This window comes from Rana temporaria, chromosome 2, assembly GCF_905171775.1.
Source record: "Rana temporaria chromosome 2, aRanTem1.1, whole genome shotgun sequence".
NCBI classification, from domain to species: domain Eukaryota; kingdom Metazoa; phylum Chordata; class Amphibia; order Anura; family Ranidae; genus Rana; species Rana temporaria.
This window is the reverse complement of record NC_053490.1, coordinates 421561840-421581568: the sequence shown is the minus strand read 5'-3', so window position 1 is coordinate 421581568 and position 19729 is coordinate 421561840. Positions and strand designations below refer to the sequence as shown.

At 45.9% G+C, this 19729-nt stretch overlaps 1 protein-coding gene across 1 annotated transcript in view; it reads right to left on the bottom strand.

The window, feature by feature from the left end:
* The window catches only part of PPEF1 (protein phosphatase with EF-hand domain 1), a 95301-nt gene that overhangs the window by 10883 nt on the left and 64689 nt on the right, over nucleotides 1-19729 (bottom strand). The window contains 3 exon segments of the mRNA XM_040339429.1: nucleotides 4587-4750; nucleotides 4863-4969; nucleotides 10618-10760. Of these exon segments, the coding sequence (XP_040195363.1) occupies nucleotides 4587-4750; nucleotides 4863-4969; nucleotides 10618-10760 (414 nt within the window).

Here is a 19729-nt window from a genome sequence, read left to right as displayed (position 1 = left end):
ACACACACTTTTTCCCCCTGAAAATAGGGGGCAAATCGCGGGTGTGTGTTATACGCCGATAGTGTACCTTGGAAGGTAAGAAGGGGGACGAACACAGCCAGAATTCACGAGCCGTCATCTCCTGTTCGGCTATCACTCGGCTCTCACGTCACACATACAGTCCCGCCTCTGCCACTGGCATTGGACCAGTGTTCTGTGTATCACAGGAGCTGGTCCAATGCCGATAGTGGAGGCGGGACTGTGTGTGTGTGACTGCCGAATGAGAGCCGAACAGCCAAAATTCATGAGCCACCATCTCCACTTCAGCTCTCATGTCACACACACAGTCCCGCCTCCGCCACTGGCATTGGACGAGTGTTCTGTCTATCACAGGAGCTGGTCCTATGCCGATGTTGGGGGCGGGACTGTGTGTGTCTGTGTGACTGCCAGTGCTGAGTGAGAGCCGAATAGGAGATGACGGCTCTGATTTCATGCTCTGTCCAGGCTGCTTTGATGGTGAGGTTGCATTGAGGCTAAAAAGGGGCATTGATAAGGCTGCATGATGAGATGGGTATTGATAAGGCTGCATGATGAGATGGGCATTGATAAGGCTGCATGATGAGATGGACATTGATAAGGCTGCATGATGAGATGGACATTGATAAGGCTGCATTGGTGAGATGTGCTGCAGATGGGCATTGATCAGGCTGCAGATGGGCACTGACCCTTATTTAATTCAAAGTTGTTTAGTTAAAAAAGTTTTTTCCTGAAACTTCCCTCTTAAAATGTAGGTGCGTGTTATATGCCGATAAATACAGTATATTCCTTTATTTATTAAGTACATAGGATGTCTAAAAGATAATGGGTCAGAATTCATCATGGGCAAAAAAAGAAAGTAATGCAGGCCATACACTATACGAAAATTTGGCCGAAATTCGGTCAATTTAGACAGTTCTTTCATTTTTCGAACAGTTAATGGGCACAAAATCAAAAACCGTTGGGACATTTTTGAGCCGAAAAAACGAAGGGCACATTTGAACATTTTTTTCCGTACGAACGATAAATCGGAAGGTTAATGTGTTTCCCGTCCGAACCTTCTGCACTAGGTATATGTAAAAAAAAACGAACCAATTTTTTTTTTTATGTCCACTGAACGATTTATCGGTCATTACATGATGGCACTATCATTTGCGGTCACGACCGAACGTTCGTTTTTCAAAAGTTTGTGTGTATGGCCAGCATAAGGCTATTAAATATCTAGCTATCTAAATATTTCTGTGTAGATAAAACAAGCACAATTTCAAGTGCGCCACAGTTGCTCCCACACATAGAGTTGGGAAAACATTTAGACAAAATAAATATGAATAAAACTGAAAAAGATAGTTTCCATCCATGGGTGATAGTGTTTCTAATTTTTATAGACTCTTTAAAACATGGCATCTGCAATCTGGTATTTATTATTCTCAGGGCAGATGTACAGTGTCTCACAAAAGTGAGTACACCCCTCACATTTTGTAAATATTTTATTATATATTTTCATGTGACAACACTGAAGAAATGACACTTTGCTACAATGTAAAGTAGTGAGTGTACAGCTTGTATAACAGTGTACATTTTCTGTCCTCTCAAAATAACTCAACTCACAGCCATTAATGTCTAAACCGCTGGCAACAAAAGTGAGTACACCTCTAAGTGAAAATATCCAAATTGGGCCCAATTAGCCATTTTCCTGCCCCGGTGTCATGTGACTCGTTAGTGTTACAAGGTCTCATTCCTGAATGGGGAGCAGGTGTGTTAAATTTGGTGTAATCGCTCTCACTCTCATACTGGTCACTGAAAGTTCAACGTGGCACCTCATGGCAAAGAACTCTCTGGGGAATCTGAAAAAAAGAATTGTTGCTCTACATTAAGATGGCCTAGACTATAGGATGATTGCCAAGACCCTGAAACTGAGCTGAAGGACAGAAATGCCCCCTATCAAAAAATGCCCAGCCGGAATTGCGCATTGGCAGATCAGACCCTCAACATAGCTGAGTTTATGATCAGCTGTTGTCTTGCATTGCCGAGGCACGTTCATGTAGAAAAGAGGCAGATATTTACATGAAGGGGCGGATATTTCAATGACGGGCAGTGCTGGGGCGGAATTATTATCGATGGCCAAAGAAATCTACTAAAGAAATCTTTATCTAATGTAGAAAAAGCCGCCCTTCAATTCACTAAACACGCCCCGCAAGCCTTCAAAATGAATAGCAGATAAAGATTTATTTTTGCCATCGATAAAAATTCCGCCCCCAGCACTGCCCATCATTGAAAAATCCGACCCCTTCAAGTAAATATCCACCCCTACATGAATGTGCCTCTGCCATGCGAGACAACATCTGATCGTAAACTCAGCTGTTCTGAGGGTCGGTGCGGCGCATGCGCCGTTCCACCCAGGCACTATTCGATAGACAGGCACTTCCCGACAGAACACCGGCAAAAAAAATCGTGGGGAAAAAAAGGCATGAGGTTCCCCCCTCCCCAGGTTAATACCAGGCCCTTGGTCTAGTATGGATTCTGAGGGGACCCCCCCATTCCAAAATAGAAAAAAAATGGCGTCCCCCCAAAATTCATACCAAACTCTTATCCGAGCATGTAGCCCAGCAAGTCAGGAAAGGGAGGGGATAAGCGAGTACTCCCCACTCCTGAACCATACCAGGCCGCATTCCCTCAACATGGGGGGGGGTGGGTGATAATAGGGACAAGGGCCTCTTCCCAAAAACCCTGGCCAGTGGTTGTAGGGGTCTGGGGGGGGGGCTTATTGGAATATGATCCTGGCTCCCCCACTATGCGAATGGGTATTGGGTTCCACCTATCAGTGCCCCTTATCAGTGCCCATAAGTGCCGCCTATCAGTGAAGCCTCATCTATGCACATCAGCGAAGAATAAAAATTACTTATTTGCAAAATGTTATATCAGAAGCTTTTTCAAAACTATCTATTTTCGTTTGTTTAGCAAAAAATTTCAAGATTGCATGAGTACACTGTTGCATAAACGTGCAAATATCATTCAAATTGCAACAGCCCTGGAAGCTGAAAATTGGCCTAGTCAGGAAGGGGGTATAAGAAAATGTACCACACTTTATAGGGGTTTTTTTGTGCTTCTTTTGGATCAACTGCGGGTTTAACCTCCCTGGCAGTATGATTATGTCTGGAATTTTGTATCAAAAGCGGTACAATTTTTTGCATGGAAATTTGGCGTTTGATATTGTAGGCCTGTAATTCTTAGGAATAACTCACTTAAATCTGTCCAAACAAGAGAGTCTAGTAGACATCCCTGATATGATAAAGTTTGAAACACAAAATCATAAATTATAATATAATAAATAACTCTAAATAATTATAACAAATAATAATGTAATTATAATAAAAAATATTCAATGATATAATCAAATCAAAAACACTGAAATTTGCTCAGTTACAGAATTGTCGCTGTCATTATTTTTATTATTTGATGATGAATTTCCCCACAAATCGCTATCGCTCAATTCTGCAAGTAATTCTAATTTATTATCGCTGTTTTCTAGCTGGTCTAAAAGCACTTTTGATGTAAAGGGACACTTTTTGGTTGCTATGGACAATCTCCAGTTTCCAGGCAGAAAGAACAGTTTTTATTATATAAAACTGCATGCAGGACACTGGGCAGACCACTAGGGAGAAAGTGGGTGTGTAATTATTTCATACAGTACTGTAATCTGTGCAATCCCGAGTCTGGCTCGGGGATACCGCTTTTGGTATAAAAAATTCACCCCGAGCCAGACTCGGGATTACTGCTAAGGAGGTTAAGGTCCCGAGGATACAACTTTACAAGTATTTATATTTTCGATGAAATTGATGGACGTGGTCTTTTTTAGGCAGGATTATCTTTTCACAACACCAAAACTTTCAGCTTCTCCTCTCACTTTGTGACTTGCTAAAATGTTACAGTGCTAGGGAATGAATGATAACTGGGGAGATGAGTTTAAAGTGATACTATAGGTTAATTTTTTTTTTTTTTAAATAACAAACATGCCATACCTACCTCCACTGTACAGTTCGTTTTGCATAGAGTAGTCCTGATCGTCCTCTTCTGTGGTCCCACAGCGGCTCTCGTGGCTCCTCCTCGCAATAGATAACGCCCTCTGGGAAGGTCTATCCCGAGGTTACCTTGCGGGCGCACTCCTGTGTCATACACTCGGCGTCCATAGCCACTGAGTGTATGACTCGGCCCCGGCAGCCGTGTCATTGGATTTGATTGACAGCAGCGGGAGCCAAAGTCTGCGCTGCTATCAATCTTTCCAATGAAGAGCTGAGAAGCCGTGGGGAGAGCGAGCAAGGTGTTTTTTCACCTTAATGCATAGGATGCATTATGGTGAAAAAACATGAGGGTTTACAACCCCTTTAAGGAAATCATTCCTTCTGTCTACAGCAGATGGATGACATCACTTTCCTGGATTGCACCTCTCAGCCTAGGCACAGCCATTTCCCCAGAGGTTAGGGATTATCAGGAATGTATTCATACAGACGTGTGCAACTAATGATGGGTCATTAGAGCATTAGTATCCTAAAAAGACAGAAAATACTACTCACTTCTTTAATTGGTTTTTCTATCTGAAGATCTTCAAAACAAGACATGTATTCCACACTCCCGTCAGGTGTCAACCTTGCGAGACGAGAACGTAAAGTCCGCCATGGCAGGTCTAGATGGAGAATCGCCTCCACTGCTCTAGCCCAATCACTAGTGGAGATTTTTCCTGTTTTAAATATATTAGTTAATCTTTTGTGATAAGTTATGTTACTTTCACAGTAGCTACTACCCCTGTTCCCCATCATCATACAGGGTTGTTGGATAAACCATGTTTATACCTGTTCCAGTTGGATCATACTCTTTAAATGCTTTAATAAGGTCAGAGCGATGGGCATAGAATTGTTCTCGAAGAGCTCTAAAAGCTGAGTCTTCCGCAGCACTTACCCTGTTAAGAGGAATGATAACATGATAACATTCAGCTAAAAGGACCATAAACAAAAAAAACATTAGCAGTGTCTACTGAATACACAATGGGTTTCATTTATAAAAACTGGCCAACATTTAGGTAAAAGCCTTTGATGTAGAGAAGTGGAGAGAGTTAGTGTGGGGAAGGAAGCAATAGACAATGGTTAAAAAGCTTAGTAAATAGAGGGAAGCTGTGTTCACTTTTATTTTCCCTTGCAGATAATTGGGTATTCAAACAACAGCATTTTTGCTAGTTTGGTACACATAGCTCCATTTTACTTACTATTTACAATGTCTTGAAAAAGTATTCATGCATTTAGAAATGTTCCACATTTTGTCATGTTACAACCAAAAACATAAATGTAATTTATTGGGATTTTTGTGATAAACCAACACAGAGTGGCACATAATTGTGAAGTGGAAGTAAAACGATAAATGGTTTTCCAATTTTTTTTCTACAAATAAATATGTGAAAAGTGTGGCGTGCATTTGTAATCAGCCTTAGCTCAGTCAATACTTTGTAGAATCTCCTTTTGCTGCAATTACAGCTGTCAGGCCTCGTACACACGACCGAGAAACTCGTCGTAAAAGAAACATCGTTTTCCTCAACGAGTTCCTTGTCAGGCTTGTCGAGAATCTTGTCATGCTTTCTTTGCGTACACACTGTCAAGACAAAATCTCGTCGTTCTCAAAACGCGGTGAAGTACAACACGTACAACGGCACTATAAAGGGGAAGTTCTATTCCATTGGCGCCACCCTTGGGGCTGCTTTTGCTAATCTCGTGTTGCCGCGTGTTAGTAAAAGTTTGGTGAGTGACGATTCGCGCTTTTCAGTCTGTTACTGCGTGACGAATGTGCTATCTCCATTACGAACGCTACTTTTACCGAAGGTGCGCTCCCGTCTCATACTTTATTCTGAGCATGCGTGGGTTTCTAAGCATACACACGAACGTGTTTCTCGTCGTAAACCAGCCCGACGAGAAACACGACGAGGAAATTGAGATTCCCTGTTCTCTTTTTTTCTCGTCGAGATCCACGACAGTTTTCTCGACGAACAACATACACACAACCGTTTTCCTTGGCAAAAAAGCTCTGTCACCAAGTTTCTTGATGGATTTTGTCGAGGAAAATGGTCGTGTGTACGAGGCCTTAGTCTTTTTGAGAATGTCTACCAGCTTTGCCCATTCTTCCTTGCAAAATAGCTCAAGCTTTAACAGATGAATATGCTTTGATTCAAACCATTCCATTGTAGCTCTGGCTGTATGTTTAGGGTTGTTGTCCTGCTGGAAGGTGAACCTCCACCCCAGTCTCAAGTCTTCTGCAAACTCCTATCAACTCTGACCAGCTTACTTGTCTCTGCTGAAGAAAAGTATCCCCACAACATGATGCTGTCACCACCATGTTTCACAGTGGGAATGGTGTGTTCAGGGTGATGTGCAGTATTAGCTTTTCGCCACACATAGCATTTTGCTTTTAGGCCAAAAAGTTTAACTTTTGTCTCATCAGACCAGAGCACCTTCTTCCACATGTTTGCTATGTCCCCAACATGGCTTCTTGCAAACTGCAAATGGGACTTCTTATGGCTTTCTTTGAACAACGGCTTTCTTCTTGCCACTCTTCCATAAAGGTCAGATTTTTGGAGTACATGACTAATAGTTCTCCTGTGGACAGATTTCCCCACCTGAGCTGTGGATCTCTGCAGCTTGTCCAGAGTTACCATGGGCCTCTTGGCTGCTTCTCAAAATAATGCTCTCCTTGCCCGGCCTGTCAGTTTAGATGGATGGCCATGTCTTGGTAGGTTTGTAGTTGTGCCATACTCTTTCCATTTTCAGATGATGGATCGAACAGTGCTCCACGAGATGTTCAAAGCTTGGGATATTGTTTTATAACCTAACCCTTCTCCACATTTTTATGGTGGGCTCTATTTACTATTTGGTGACTTCTGAAGGCAATTGGTTCAATTAGATTTTAGTTCGGGCTATCAGAGTAAAGGGGGCTGAATACAAATGCACGCCACACTTTTCACATATTTATTTGTAAAAAAAATGTAAAACCATTTATCATTTTCCTTTCACAATTATGTGCCACTTTGTGTTGGTCTATCACATAAAACTCCAATATAATACATTCATGTTTTTTGGGTGCAACATGACAAGATGTTGGAAATTTTAAGGGGTATGAATACTATTTCAAGACACTGTATTACAGGTATTTATAAATCAGCGACAATTTACACAGCACTTTCTATCTATATATATATATATATATATATATATATATATATATATATATATATATATATATATATACACATTATATATATATACTGTACATTCATATTAGTCCCTGCCCTCAGGGGATTTACAATCTAAGGTCCCTAACTCACTTTCATTTTTACACATTCTAGGCCTAATTTGGACAGGAGCCAATTAACCTACTAGCATGTTTTCAGAAAATGGGAGGAAACTGGGAGTACTCGGAGGAAGCTCAAAGAGGCACATGAAGAACATATAAACTACATGCAGGTAGTGCGGTGGTTGGTTTTTCAAACTGACGACCCCAGTCCTGCCAGGTGTAACCACTTTGCCCTAAACTAATTTGCAAAGTGAACATTTTAGACATCTTTAGTAAATCTACCCACTGAATCACTGACTCTGAACAAGTATACAGATAAGGACTTCCAACTATATTTCCTGATCTGTATACTTGATCTAGGCCAGAGGTTAAGCATTACTATAATGCAAAAAGATTTTAGGAGCAATGTCAGCCTTTGGATTGCCCATGTAGCCATAGCCAAGTTCTGCTCCAGGAACCATCCATCCTCTATCCCAGCAGTAGACAAATGTAAACTCCAGATTCCAACCAAGCTTGGAAGCCACGTGTTGTCTATGATAACAGAAGCTGTACAAACACAATGTTCAACTGCTGGCCAGCTTTACTGACCATCATGTCCAATCATGACGCAATTGGCTCCTCCCTCTGAGGCATTTTGCAATATATCATATATACTCAAGTATAAGCCGAGTTTTTCAGCCCTTTTTTTAGGACTGAATATACACCCCTCGGCTTATACTCGGGTCAGTGTACCTGAAGTGCTGCAGGCGTCCATTTTTCAAAAGTCGCGGCTTCCTCCTGGTCCCGTTCCGTTCCGTGATAGTCGTTTGCCACTGAGTTCCGCTACCACATATCACGGAGGTCCTCTCATTCTCTGACTCAGTTTCCCAGCAGACACTGTGTTCAGAGGAGAGGACCTCCATGATAGGCGGTAGCGGAACACAGTGTCAAATGCCTATCACGGAACAGGACGAGGAGGAAGCCGCGAGTTTTGAAAAATGGACGCCTACAGCATGTCCAGAATTCAGGTACGATGCAATGTGCACAGTAAGGTTGGGCTGCAGAACCACAAAAAGGAAGGGACAACACACTAAACTTTTGAATTTTCTTGCATGCAAGTTTTTGGGCAGACATCATGTTTGCATAATGAAAGCCATTGCACCCAGCTACTGAGAATAACAAGCACAGGAAATAAGCAGTGAAAGTACACTATTTGCTGTGTGCAAGCCTCTCTGAACTCTGTTCTGACATATTATTCTTTACCTGATATTGTTCTTAGCACCTTTGCCACTTGATATTGTTTGTACACTCATGTATTGAATGAAGGAAATGAGTGCCCAAATCTTTGACATAAGCACAGTGAAGCTGCAAATGGGCACAGTGAGGCGTGCAAATGGGCACAGTGAGGCTGCAAATGGGCATTGTTGACCCTCTTTTCCACTTACAGTAGCTGCTGCATTCTCACCATAGGCTTATACTCGAGTCAATAGGTCTTCACAGTTTTTTGTGGTAAAATTAGGGCCTTGGCTTATACTCGGGTCAGCTTATACTCGAGTATATACTGTATACATTTTTCATGTGTACTTTTACACATGAATCCATATTTATGTATGCACATGTCTTTCCAATGGACATGCTGCTTTGCTTTGAAATTTTACAAACACTGGGAATTAATATGTGCCCCCTGTATAGAGCATCAGTATGGCCTTACCGTGGCTTGATTTAGGAAGAAAATACCCACGCAGGGTAATGTTTAACAAATTTGCTTAGTTCTCCATTTGCTGCAGGACTCTAAAGCAAGTAAATTGCTTTTCAGATAATTTCTTCTTTAGGAGCTCTATCCCAAGGGACCTTTGTCTCAGAGGAAGAATTCTCAGCTTCCTTTTCCACTGTTGGAACAGCTGGTGGATATCCGTAAGGATTTTAGTTGAGATGGCCACAAGAGGTTTAGGTCTCCATCCCCACAGGAGCTGCGGTTTGATTTCCCCTACCACTCTTTCCTTTAATGAGGAACAAGAGTAAGAAAAAAAGCAGGAGGGGAGCCTGGTCAAGTAACCAGCTTCTCCTTCAATTACGGAGCTCTACTTCAATCATGAAGCACTAAGCAGACAGAACTCCTTGAAAACCCAGTCTCCTTATCACAGTCGGCATGTGAAGATGATGAACTTTGTGGTGTACTGGGAAGAGCAGTTAGCACTATCAGCTCAGTGCTATAAAATAGAACACTAAGAGCTTTTATGAACTGAATGATATCACATTTTTGGTTGTTACAATTCATTCCTATGGATCAGAAAAGCATGATACTGCACAGAGCTGTAATTACCATTAAGGCCCTTGTATGTCAAAGACTAGGGCATCAGGTTGGAGAGGGCAGCAGCAAGCCTCAGCATTTACAAATTGTTTTAACGCCCAATTGTGAGATTTTTTTGTTATAAAAAAACAACCAGTTGTTAAAAAAGTATCTAGCATGTGCAAGCTAAAACCTCATTCACACAGACACTGAAGTCCATACAAACAGGCATGCAGATACAGGTGAGTGGCCCAAAACGCAGACAGTGGCTGTTCAAGCTGTTTACCTGCCTCTACACACCTGTAACATTAGAATGAGTTAGCTGATGGGGTGCTTTACAGGTCCACGGCTGTGTTCTGCTATGGCAAAGCTCCGCCCCTTAGGACCTTATTGGGTATGACTATCCTGGAGAAGGTTAAGACTGAGCAAGTTTTCTGGCACTCTATGTATGGGTTAGTGCTTCTGCTCTGGGGGCCCCCTGGTGCTGTCTCCCTGCTACTTAGGTGCTGAAGAGACTGAGGGGTGGGGAGCAGCTTTTCCAACCTGTCCACTTCTTGTCCTCTCCTAAAGACCCCTGAAATGTATGACATCTATTGCCTAGGCCTGAAAACCAGAAGGTAATTGAAGAAATGTAAAAAAGGGTTAAACACAATAAATATTATATACTTTCCTATGTATTTACTAATGCTATCAGCATAAGGATTAAAAATAGTCAAGGTTGAATGAGAAAGTAGAGAAAACACATGGAGAAAGATTTCCTAACAATCCTCAGTGCCTGGATTCTGCACATGGTTAGTCAACATCACCATGACCATACATTACAATGCATTACAATATAACAGTTATAGTATGTTTTTTTTGTTTTTTTTATTTGGCAAATTGCTACAAGTCCAGGTGTTATGTCTTGACAGAGGAAACGCTGACACAAAATAATACAGTTATTTTAGCATATAAATACTGTGGTTAATACTGCATGCACAAATATTATAGAGACTTTCTCTTACCTTTGGTTAAGGGTGAGTTTCCGTGTGGTCTTGCTGACTTGATACTGCACAAAACGTGGGGTCAAATCTGAGCATAATTTGAGATATGCTCCTCTGTTACTGCCTTCATCATAGTAATTAGAAGCTGAAAATATTGTCACAACCTAATGACAAGGAAAACTGCTTATATTGATTGCCACACTTTATTAAAGTGGAACTATAGGCAAAACATTTTTTTATTTTATTTAGGATAAAGCAAGGAAGGGTTTTAACCCCTGTCAGATTTTTTCTTTCACCATCTGTGTCCCATTGTGGAGATTTCCTTTCACTTCCTGTCCCATAGCCAAACAGGAAATGAGAGGAAATCTCTGGAAATTAAGAGAATTTCTTTGGAGATTTCCCCTCTATTTGTAGAACAACCCACAATTTGGGATTTTCTTTTACTTTCACTTTCAATGATAATGGTAAACATGACAAATATGGAGGGAGAATATCCCTAATGAGGGCACAAACAGCAGTAAAAACTACTTCTAATCTCTCTGCACTCTATCTAAAACTATACAAAAAATAGGATTTTTTGTACTCACCGTAAAATCCTTTTCTCTGACGTCCATGGACGGACACAGCTCCTTAAGTCTTGACAAGTGGGTTATGTTCCTGTTTACAGGAGAGGACTAGGCAGAAACATGTTAAATGGTTAAATACATGTTAAATTAACAGAGTTGAACAGCCCCGCCCAGGGGGCGGTCCCTCCAGACATAACCCTCCTCACTGCAGCATGCAGCCTCAGTTCGTAACAAGCAGTACAAACCTAAAAAGGAGGGGTGGGAGCTGTGTCCGTCCATGGACGTCAGAGAAAAGGATTTTACGGTGAGTACAAAAAATCCTATTTTCTCTTATCGTCCATGGACGGACACAGCTCCTTAAGTCTTGACAAGTGGGACGTCCCCAAGCAGTGTCAAAACGAGGGGTGGGAAATATATCAGTAAAACCAATTTTAACTTCACCCCAAAACAAGCAGAGCTCCTCAAACGGAGGAGATGCAACCTCAAATGGCCGCCTGCAAACGCTAGCGGGCGAAAGCATCATATAATGCACTCACAGCAACCAGGAAATTTTGAAAAACAAAAACGTGAACGGACGACCAAGTCGCCGCCCTGCACACCTGTGACACCAACGTATGAAGTCGGAAAAACCCCAGGAAGCACCAGGTGCCCTGGTCGAAAGTGCCGCTACCGGAAAAAAGGGGGGCCCGCCCCTTAAGAGCATAGGCCTGTATGACGGTCTGTCAGATCCACCGAGACAGGGTGGTTGACGAGACCGCCAGGCCCTTTGTGGACCAGACACTGACACAAAAGAGGGTCAGATCTCCAAAACGGAGCCGTAGCAGGTAGATACACCCGCAAAGCGCGTACCACGCCTGAAGTATGAAAAGCAACCTCCGTAGGATGCGCCGGCCGAGCGCAAAAAGGATGGACGGAACAATGCCCCTATTCAGGCGAAAGTCCGAGATCACCTTCGGAAGAAGGGAAGGTCGCGGGTGCACCACCACCTAATCCTTATGGAGTATCAAGCATGGCGGCTTGCAAGACAAGCCCACCAGCTCAGAGACCCCTCTACGGAAGAAAAGGGCCACCTTCCGAGATAGTGTTAAGAGAAAATCTCTCTGAAGTTTCCAAAGGGAAAGCTCCTGAGGAACCAAGAGCATCAGAGTCAAAACTCATTGGGGAAGAGATGGGCCAAGAGGGGAAAGAATATGACAAACCCCCTGCACAAAGAGGTACCCACCAGGGAACGGGCCCCAAAGGGCCACTGAAAGAACACAGCCAAGGCTGAACTCTGTCCCCAAACGGTGCTTAAAAGTAATTTGAGATCCACACCAAGCTGTAAAAAAAAAAAAAAACAGCAGGACCCTGGCCATCGAATACGTCCGTGGACGTCACTTCATCTCTTCGCACCAAGAGATGTAGGTCTGCCAGGTGTGACTGTAGATTCTCCTGGAAGAAGACTACCATGCCCTCAACATGGTTGAGATGACCGAGTCAGACAGACCCCGGTCTCTTAAAGTCTGGCTACCAATAGCCATATTGAGTAAGTTAGTGACTGTACAACAGAAGGAAGTATGGAACCTCGAGACAGAAGGACCTCTCGCCCTGGCGACTGCCAGGGTACCTCCGTTATGAAGCGCCCGAAAACGACGTACCAATGACGCCAATGTCAATCTGGAGTGATTAGGAACATCGGGATCCCCTCAGCCTCCACTCTATGGAGCACCTGAGGAAGCAACACAAATGGAGGAACGGTATAAGGCCGCTGATACAGACCCCCACAGGGTCACCAGCGCAACTTACACGTCAGTACCAGAGCACTAGACCTGGTCACTACTTCGACACCCTTGCGGTGGAGACGAGCGGCCAGGAGATCCACGAGTGGAAAAAAACCAAGGCGAGCCCGGGCCACGGAACGACACAGATCTTCCTGGGCTTGAACCCAGAGGCAACTGCCTGCAGGGCAGGCAGTCTACCGCTGAGCCATAATCTCGTCTGCCCTGTGAGACTCACTTCCTGCAAGGGAGCCGAAACACCACCGGGCACAGAAAACCAGTCACCCTGGTACAGCATCAGGTGACTCCAGTAGCCCGCCTGCTGGCATACCCATGGTAGACCGAAGCCACGGTTGTGGCGTTGTTGGCTAGTACCTTGCAACCTCGAACACGAGGAGAATCAAAGCCTGATCAACCAAATAGTGGGACAAAGAACGGTAGACAGGGTCCACAGCACCCAGGCGGCCTCTCACCTAGGTACTAACCAGGCCCGACCCTGGGTAGCCACCAAGATCAGAAGAGAGCAGGCACACTCAGGAAGTTGTGGCCGTAGGTCCATGCAAATCCAGCGACTCTGGGCCGACTGGACCCCCCCCCAGGGGTCCCCACAATCCGTGAGGCCTGCGTCCGTCGTAAACAACGACCACTGGAAGGATGGAACAACTTCCCGGGCCGAAGATCCGGGGATCTCCGTCCCAACTCAGAAGACTCCGACTAGGTGGCGCACCTGAATCTGGCGATTACAGAGACAAGAAATTTCTTACCACCTGGACAGTATTACCTGGAAAGCCCAAGTGTGGAACTGGGCATACAGTACCGCCTCGAAGAAGGCTACCCACAGGTCCCCGGACCAGCATGCACCGGGAGAGAAGACCGATAGCATGATGCTAATACCCTCACTGCAGACTGAAGAGTCTGCAATTTCTCCAGGGGAAAAAGGACCTTCGCTCCCTTTGAGTCGGACTCAGGACCGCTCCAAATGTTTAGCACCCACCCGAGACTTCGGGGGGTCTGAATGGCTATAAACAGCTCCATTAGGTCTGAGACAGAAGCTGCCCTCAGAAGAAGGTCGTTCAAGAAGCCCACGAGGCAAAACCTCACTGTCCCAACAAAGTTAGGATAATTGCGAGCTCCTAGGCGAAAACCCTCAGTGGCAACGCCAGATTAAGAGGGAGGGCCACAGACTGACAGAAGCCCTCCCCCATCACGGAGCACAGAAAATTCTGTGACATATGCAAAACGGGACATGCATGTATGCGTCCCTGCGGGACTTACAAGATCCGCACTGTTCTCAGGCAGAACAACAAGCCGGGCGAGGAATAAACGAGAAAATAACTCTGTTCTATGGATAGGCGTAAACCCTATCTAGGACTCTGAAGAGACCACCTCGCAGATACAGGTAGCAGCCCCATGGTGGGTCTAATGGATTAGATCCTATGACCTTGTGCACCGAAGTGCAGGTGGCTTACCACTGCACCATGCAGGACTGCCCCCCATCAGTCAGAGCAGGGAGATTCACTGAATTGTGAACCTGTAAGCCGCCCCCCCACACCTAGAGCAGGGAGGGAAGACGACTGCATATGGCGTTTACGCACTCAGGGACAATTTAGTCCCCCAGCTGAGCCCTTGTCGGCCCCCGTACTAATACATACACAAAGTTTGCATGTATATTATGGAAGTGTATGCACACGTCTTTGGAGGGTGGGAGGAAACCGGAGTACCCGGAGGAAACCCACGCAGACACAGAGAGCGACAAAGTAAGCTCCAGCTAGATTGGTGTCAGTGTCCGGAATTCGGACCAATGACTCTTGCTGACAAGTAATGGAATTAACCACTACACCACCGCGTACCATCTCTGAAACAGAAGCCCTGGATAACAAGGGCACAGCATTCAAAGAAGCATCACAGACCTATATGAGGCCCTGGACCAACGGGTCCGCTAGCCTAATATCCTTGGTACAGAGACGGTGCTCCTCCACTGTCTGGTGCAAAATGCTCACTCAGAAATTGACTGAGACTCCAGAGTAGTAGCCACAATAGGCCGCAAGACGGACCCCAGCATGGTAAACATGACAAGGGCCAGTACCTCGGATCTTCTAACAGCCAGATCCATACAAGCGGGGACTCCCGTAATAGGGAGAGTGGTCAGCTATACATGACACCTGGAGGATCCCCTGAAAGGGTTCTCCTCAAAAGGGCACTGAACCGCCAGGCGGTGAGGGACTACCTCAGCGGCTTTTCTCATTCCGCATCTTATCCAATTATCAAAGAAGGGCAAGAAGGAGAGAACCTACACAGAGCGGTCTGATTTGTGATCCAAAAAAAAAGACCGAGCCCTCGGCGGAAACACAGCTGCACTATACAGCTTAAGAGAGTCCCTTACAGCAGTGAGAAGCTCACCCATAAATGCCTTATCCTGCTTTTTTTTTTTTTTTTACTACCCAGGTACCTGGTCCATGGCTCCATAGCAGAAAAAACAAAAGTACCCCCCTGAGGGTGGGACTTTAAAAGGTGACACACAAAAAAAGAGTCATATAAACCATAGACAAAAAGATAAAAAACACATATGGTCACAAATTCAATAATACGGAGCATTCCCCAGGGGATAACGGAGGGAGGGGGCACTCTTTTAACCCCCGCCCGTCCGCATTCTGCCCCCAGCCTGGCCCAAAAGTGTCCAGGGCTAACAAAGAAGTCTCTGTGGAGATCCCAGGTGCTAACACCTGCCGCTGAGCATGTAGGGGAAGGACCAGATACTGACTCCAAATATAAAAGACATTTACATGTGTATGTAATACCTGTCTTAACATAAAAACTGACGCTCCCAGGGCCCTATACAGGGCATCTTACCCACTTGCTGCGCTGACCCGGGGAGTTAAAAACTTATCCCAATATAAGTCTGTTAGCCAGGGGACTCACCTCAGGAGGAGACTGCCCAGCGCTGCCGACCGCTCTCATCACACAGCGTGTGGAGAGGAAATAAACCATGAAGGAAACTGCGGTGTCTGCAGGGACCTGTGTGCGCCGTAGATACAGCACTAGGGGACAGAACTGCACAAAGATGGCCGCCCGCTGCACATGGCGCGGCTACGACAAAATGGCCGCCAATGGGAGTTTTCAATATAATTGAAAACCTCCCAAAAAAATGGCGCCAGCGTCGGCCAAACGGCGGCAAAACGCCACCTTTTAAACAGGGAAAGCCTCCTAGAGCCTTTACAGTGAAAACCCCCACAGGAAAAACCCTGTATGCCAGATAACACAGCTGTAACGGCTACCCACTGGTAGTGAGGGGTATCGGCCGTTGGAGACGTCCTTTTCCCTGGCAAGCTGCGATATGCAGGTACCGCCGTATATCCCATCGAACGCCCTTCCAAGAAACGAGACGTGCTACGTTTGGAGGGTCAAGCAGACTGACTTTATTTGGCATATTTCACCTGCTTATATCTGGTTACAACTGTTACAAGAACAATGACAGTTTCCGCCCTCCCCTTTTCCCAGTAGGGGGCTTCAACACAGACCCCCTGAAACAATGACATCTCCTTGAATTAATCACTTGGCCAGTTTCTAGCCGCTTCGGCACCTCACCCCACTTAACATCTCCTGGCCAGGCACATAGAATTCAATTAACCTTTAAAACAATTATCACTCACACATAATCCCCATCAGCATACACCTCACAGGGGGGCTGTTTACCTGCACACAAAAGAGGGTTCATTAGGTATGCGAAGGGAACATTAGCATTCCAGCAATGAAAGAGACTTGTCCAATTAACCCTTTGAGCTCAGAATACAATGTGGCACATCCACTTGTGACAAGCCATGCAGTTCCTTGTAGTCCCCCTGCACGAAGATTTTAACTGTCTCGGCAGCATGCATGTGTCCGTTACACTACTCCCCCTTTGTGGAACACTCCGGCAGACCCGGATTGATCCTTTTCGGATCAACTTGGGGATGTCCGGTCTGCCGTTAGGGTAAAAGTTCAGTTTGCCTGGACAGTCCGTCGGCCTTCCCATTGGCTTACCAGGTCGGTAGCTGATGGTGACGGTGAAGAATAGAATTCAATTCTGGAACAGTCACTTGCTTTGCTCTCTCAATGGCTCCCAAAACCTGTTGCTGATGCTCTTGGGACAGATACGGCACCACCTGGATGCAAATCCCATTTAATCTTTTGACAATTTCCGCCTGTTTGTGCATTTCAATGTTCAAGCCACGGGACATCTCATAATACATGACATAGTGTCGTTGCATCTCTGATTTCTCACTGGCCAACTTGTCACATTCCCATTTTAGACTGTGATATTGTGCCGGATCTACAGTACATGTCGGGGAAGGTAGTCTTACCCGGTTCTCAGCAGCAAGCGGGTTGATTCCAGCAACGCGGGTGGTCCCGGGACAAGCAGCAGCAGGTGTAGGTAAATAAGCCGAAGTCAGAGGGCCAATGTCGTTGCCCAGCACCACCTCGGCAGGTAGGTTGTCCATGATACCAACTGTGGTCTTTCCTGACCCGGCTCCCCAGTCTAAGTGCACACGGGTGGTGGGTACGCGAAATACAGCACCCCCTGCGACCCGGACGGCAACTGTGCGAGTGGACACGTTCTCTGGCTTTACCAGATGTTTTTGAATCAGAGTGATAGTAGTCCCGGAATCTCTTAAGCCTTGTGCTACTTGTCCATTCACTCGTACCTCCTGACGGTGATGCTGGCGGTTATCCGGAGAGGCCGCTTGTATTGGGTCTGCCTCATACCAAATTCCCAGACATTCCTCAGGGCCCCCCTCGGTCTCCAGGCAGTGGGCCGCAGAGGGACGTGATGGAGTGACCTCTGTGTTGGGTGTTGTGCGTCTCCAGTTGTTATTTGTAGCTCTCAAAGGGCAATAACGAGCAATATGTCCCGTGTCGCTGCAGTGATGGCACGTCACCCTAGGCGAATCCCGGGGGTAGTTGCTAGGCCCCTGAGGACGTGGTGGGACTGGAGCCCGAAACTCTGGGCGTGGGGTGACGGTTGGAGTACGCGGTTCTACCTTCTGAGCCAGCCGCGTCGTACCCTGGCTTACTTTCCTTGTCTCCGCGTACTCATCTGCTAGCCGAGCCGCCTCGTTTAAGTTAGCGGGACGGCGATCTCGTACCCAGTCTTGTATGTCTGCGGCCAGGTCTTGGAAGAAATGTTCCATTAGGAACAGCTGCAATACTTCCTCCCCGGTGTTGGCCTTGCACCCTTGGACCCAAAGGGATGCCACCCTTTGTAACTGGTTGGCCCATTCCATGTGGGAGTCCACAGCCATCTTCTTGGACTCCCGGAAGCGCCGGCGGTAGGCTTCTGGCGTTACGGCATATCGGGTTAGCAGCGCCTTTTTAACTTGCTGATATTGTAAAATATCCTCTGGAGCGAGAGCCCGAAAGGCTTCGTTGGCTTTGCCCGACAGTTTCCCCGACAAAATAGTGACCCATTGGTCTGGTGGTACCTGGTGTAGTGAGCACTGTCTCTCAAAGTCCGCCAAATATCCATCGATTTCCTCCTCACTTTCTACAAAAGCTTTAAATGCAGTGAACGCTATTTTCTTTCCTGTAGCAGCGGGTGGGGGGGTAGGAACTGCAGGTGTAATGGGCTGTCTCGCTCTTACCAGTTCCAGTTCTTGTCCCCTCTTCGTTTGTATTTCTTCCCTTGCTTCCCGGAACAGCTGGTTGATTAGTTCCACGGACGTTTCTGGATACAAGGATAATCTCCGCTGTACAATCCCAGTAATTACATCTTCTTCGCTGACCGGTGCAAGGGGCTCCGTTCCTTCCATGGATCCATCCATTTCGTCCAGCTCCAGCAGTTCAGCTATCAGCTCCCTCCGTGGTCTGTTGCTGGCGCTCCTACCACGAATCTCCAATAGATCTTTCAGTGTGGATCTTTTCAGCCTGGCGTACTGCGACTCCATTCAGAACTTGCTCTTTGGATAAAAGGACCATCCCACTACTGCCAACCAATGTAACGGCTACCCACTGGTAGTGAGGGTCTCAGCCGTTTGAGACGTCCTTTTCCCTGGCAAGCTGCGATATGCAGGTACCGCCGGTATATCCCATCGAACGCCCTTCCAAGAAACGAGACGTGCTACGTTTGGAGGGTCAAGCAGACTGACTTTATTTGGCATATTTCACCTGCTTATATCTGGTTACAACTGTTACAAGAACAATGACAGTTTCCGCCCTCCCCTTTTCCCAGTAGGGGGCTTCAACACAGACCCCCTGAAACAATGACATCTCCTTGAATTAATCACTTGGCCAGTTTCTAGCCGCTTCGGCACCTCACCCCACTTAACATCTCCTGGCCAGGCACATAGAATTCAATTAACCTTTAAAACAATTATCACTCACACATAATCCCCATCAGCATACACCTCACAGGGGGGCTGTTTACCTGCACACAAAAGAGGGTTCATTAGGTATGCGAAGGGAACATTAGCATTCCAGCAATGAAAGAGACTTGTCCAATTAACCCTTTGAGCTCAGAATACAATGTGGTACATCCACTTGTGACAAGCCATGCAGTTCCTTGTAGTCCCCCTGCACGAAGATTTTAACTGTCTCGGCAGCATGCATGTGTCCGTTACAACAGCCCTCTCAGGAAAGCCCCCCCCGGACAGCGTGCCATAGCAATGCAGCAAGGGAAAGGAGCAGGGAAGGGAGGAGTGCTCCTCCACTGTCAGGGCACCTCCGAACCCCAGGAATGCCCAGCCGTACCAACCCACCGAAGTAGGAGGGACTGTACTTACCCGTCCGAGCGAGGACTCGCTGACGCATTCCTGACAGACCTACAACCGCAATGGA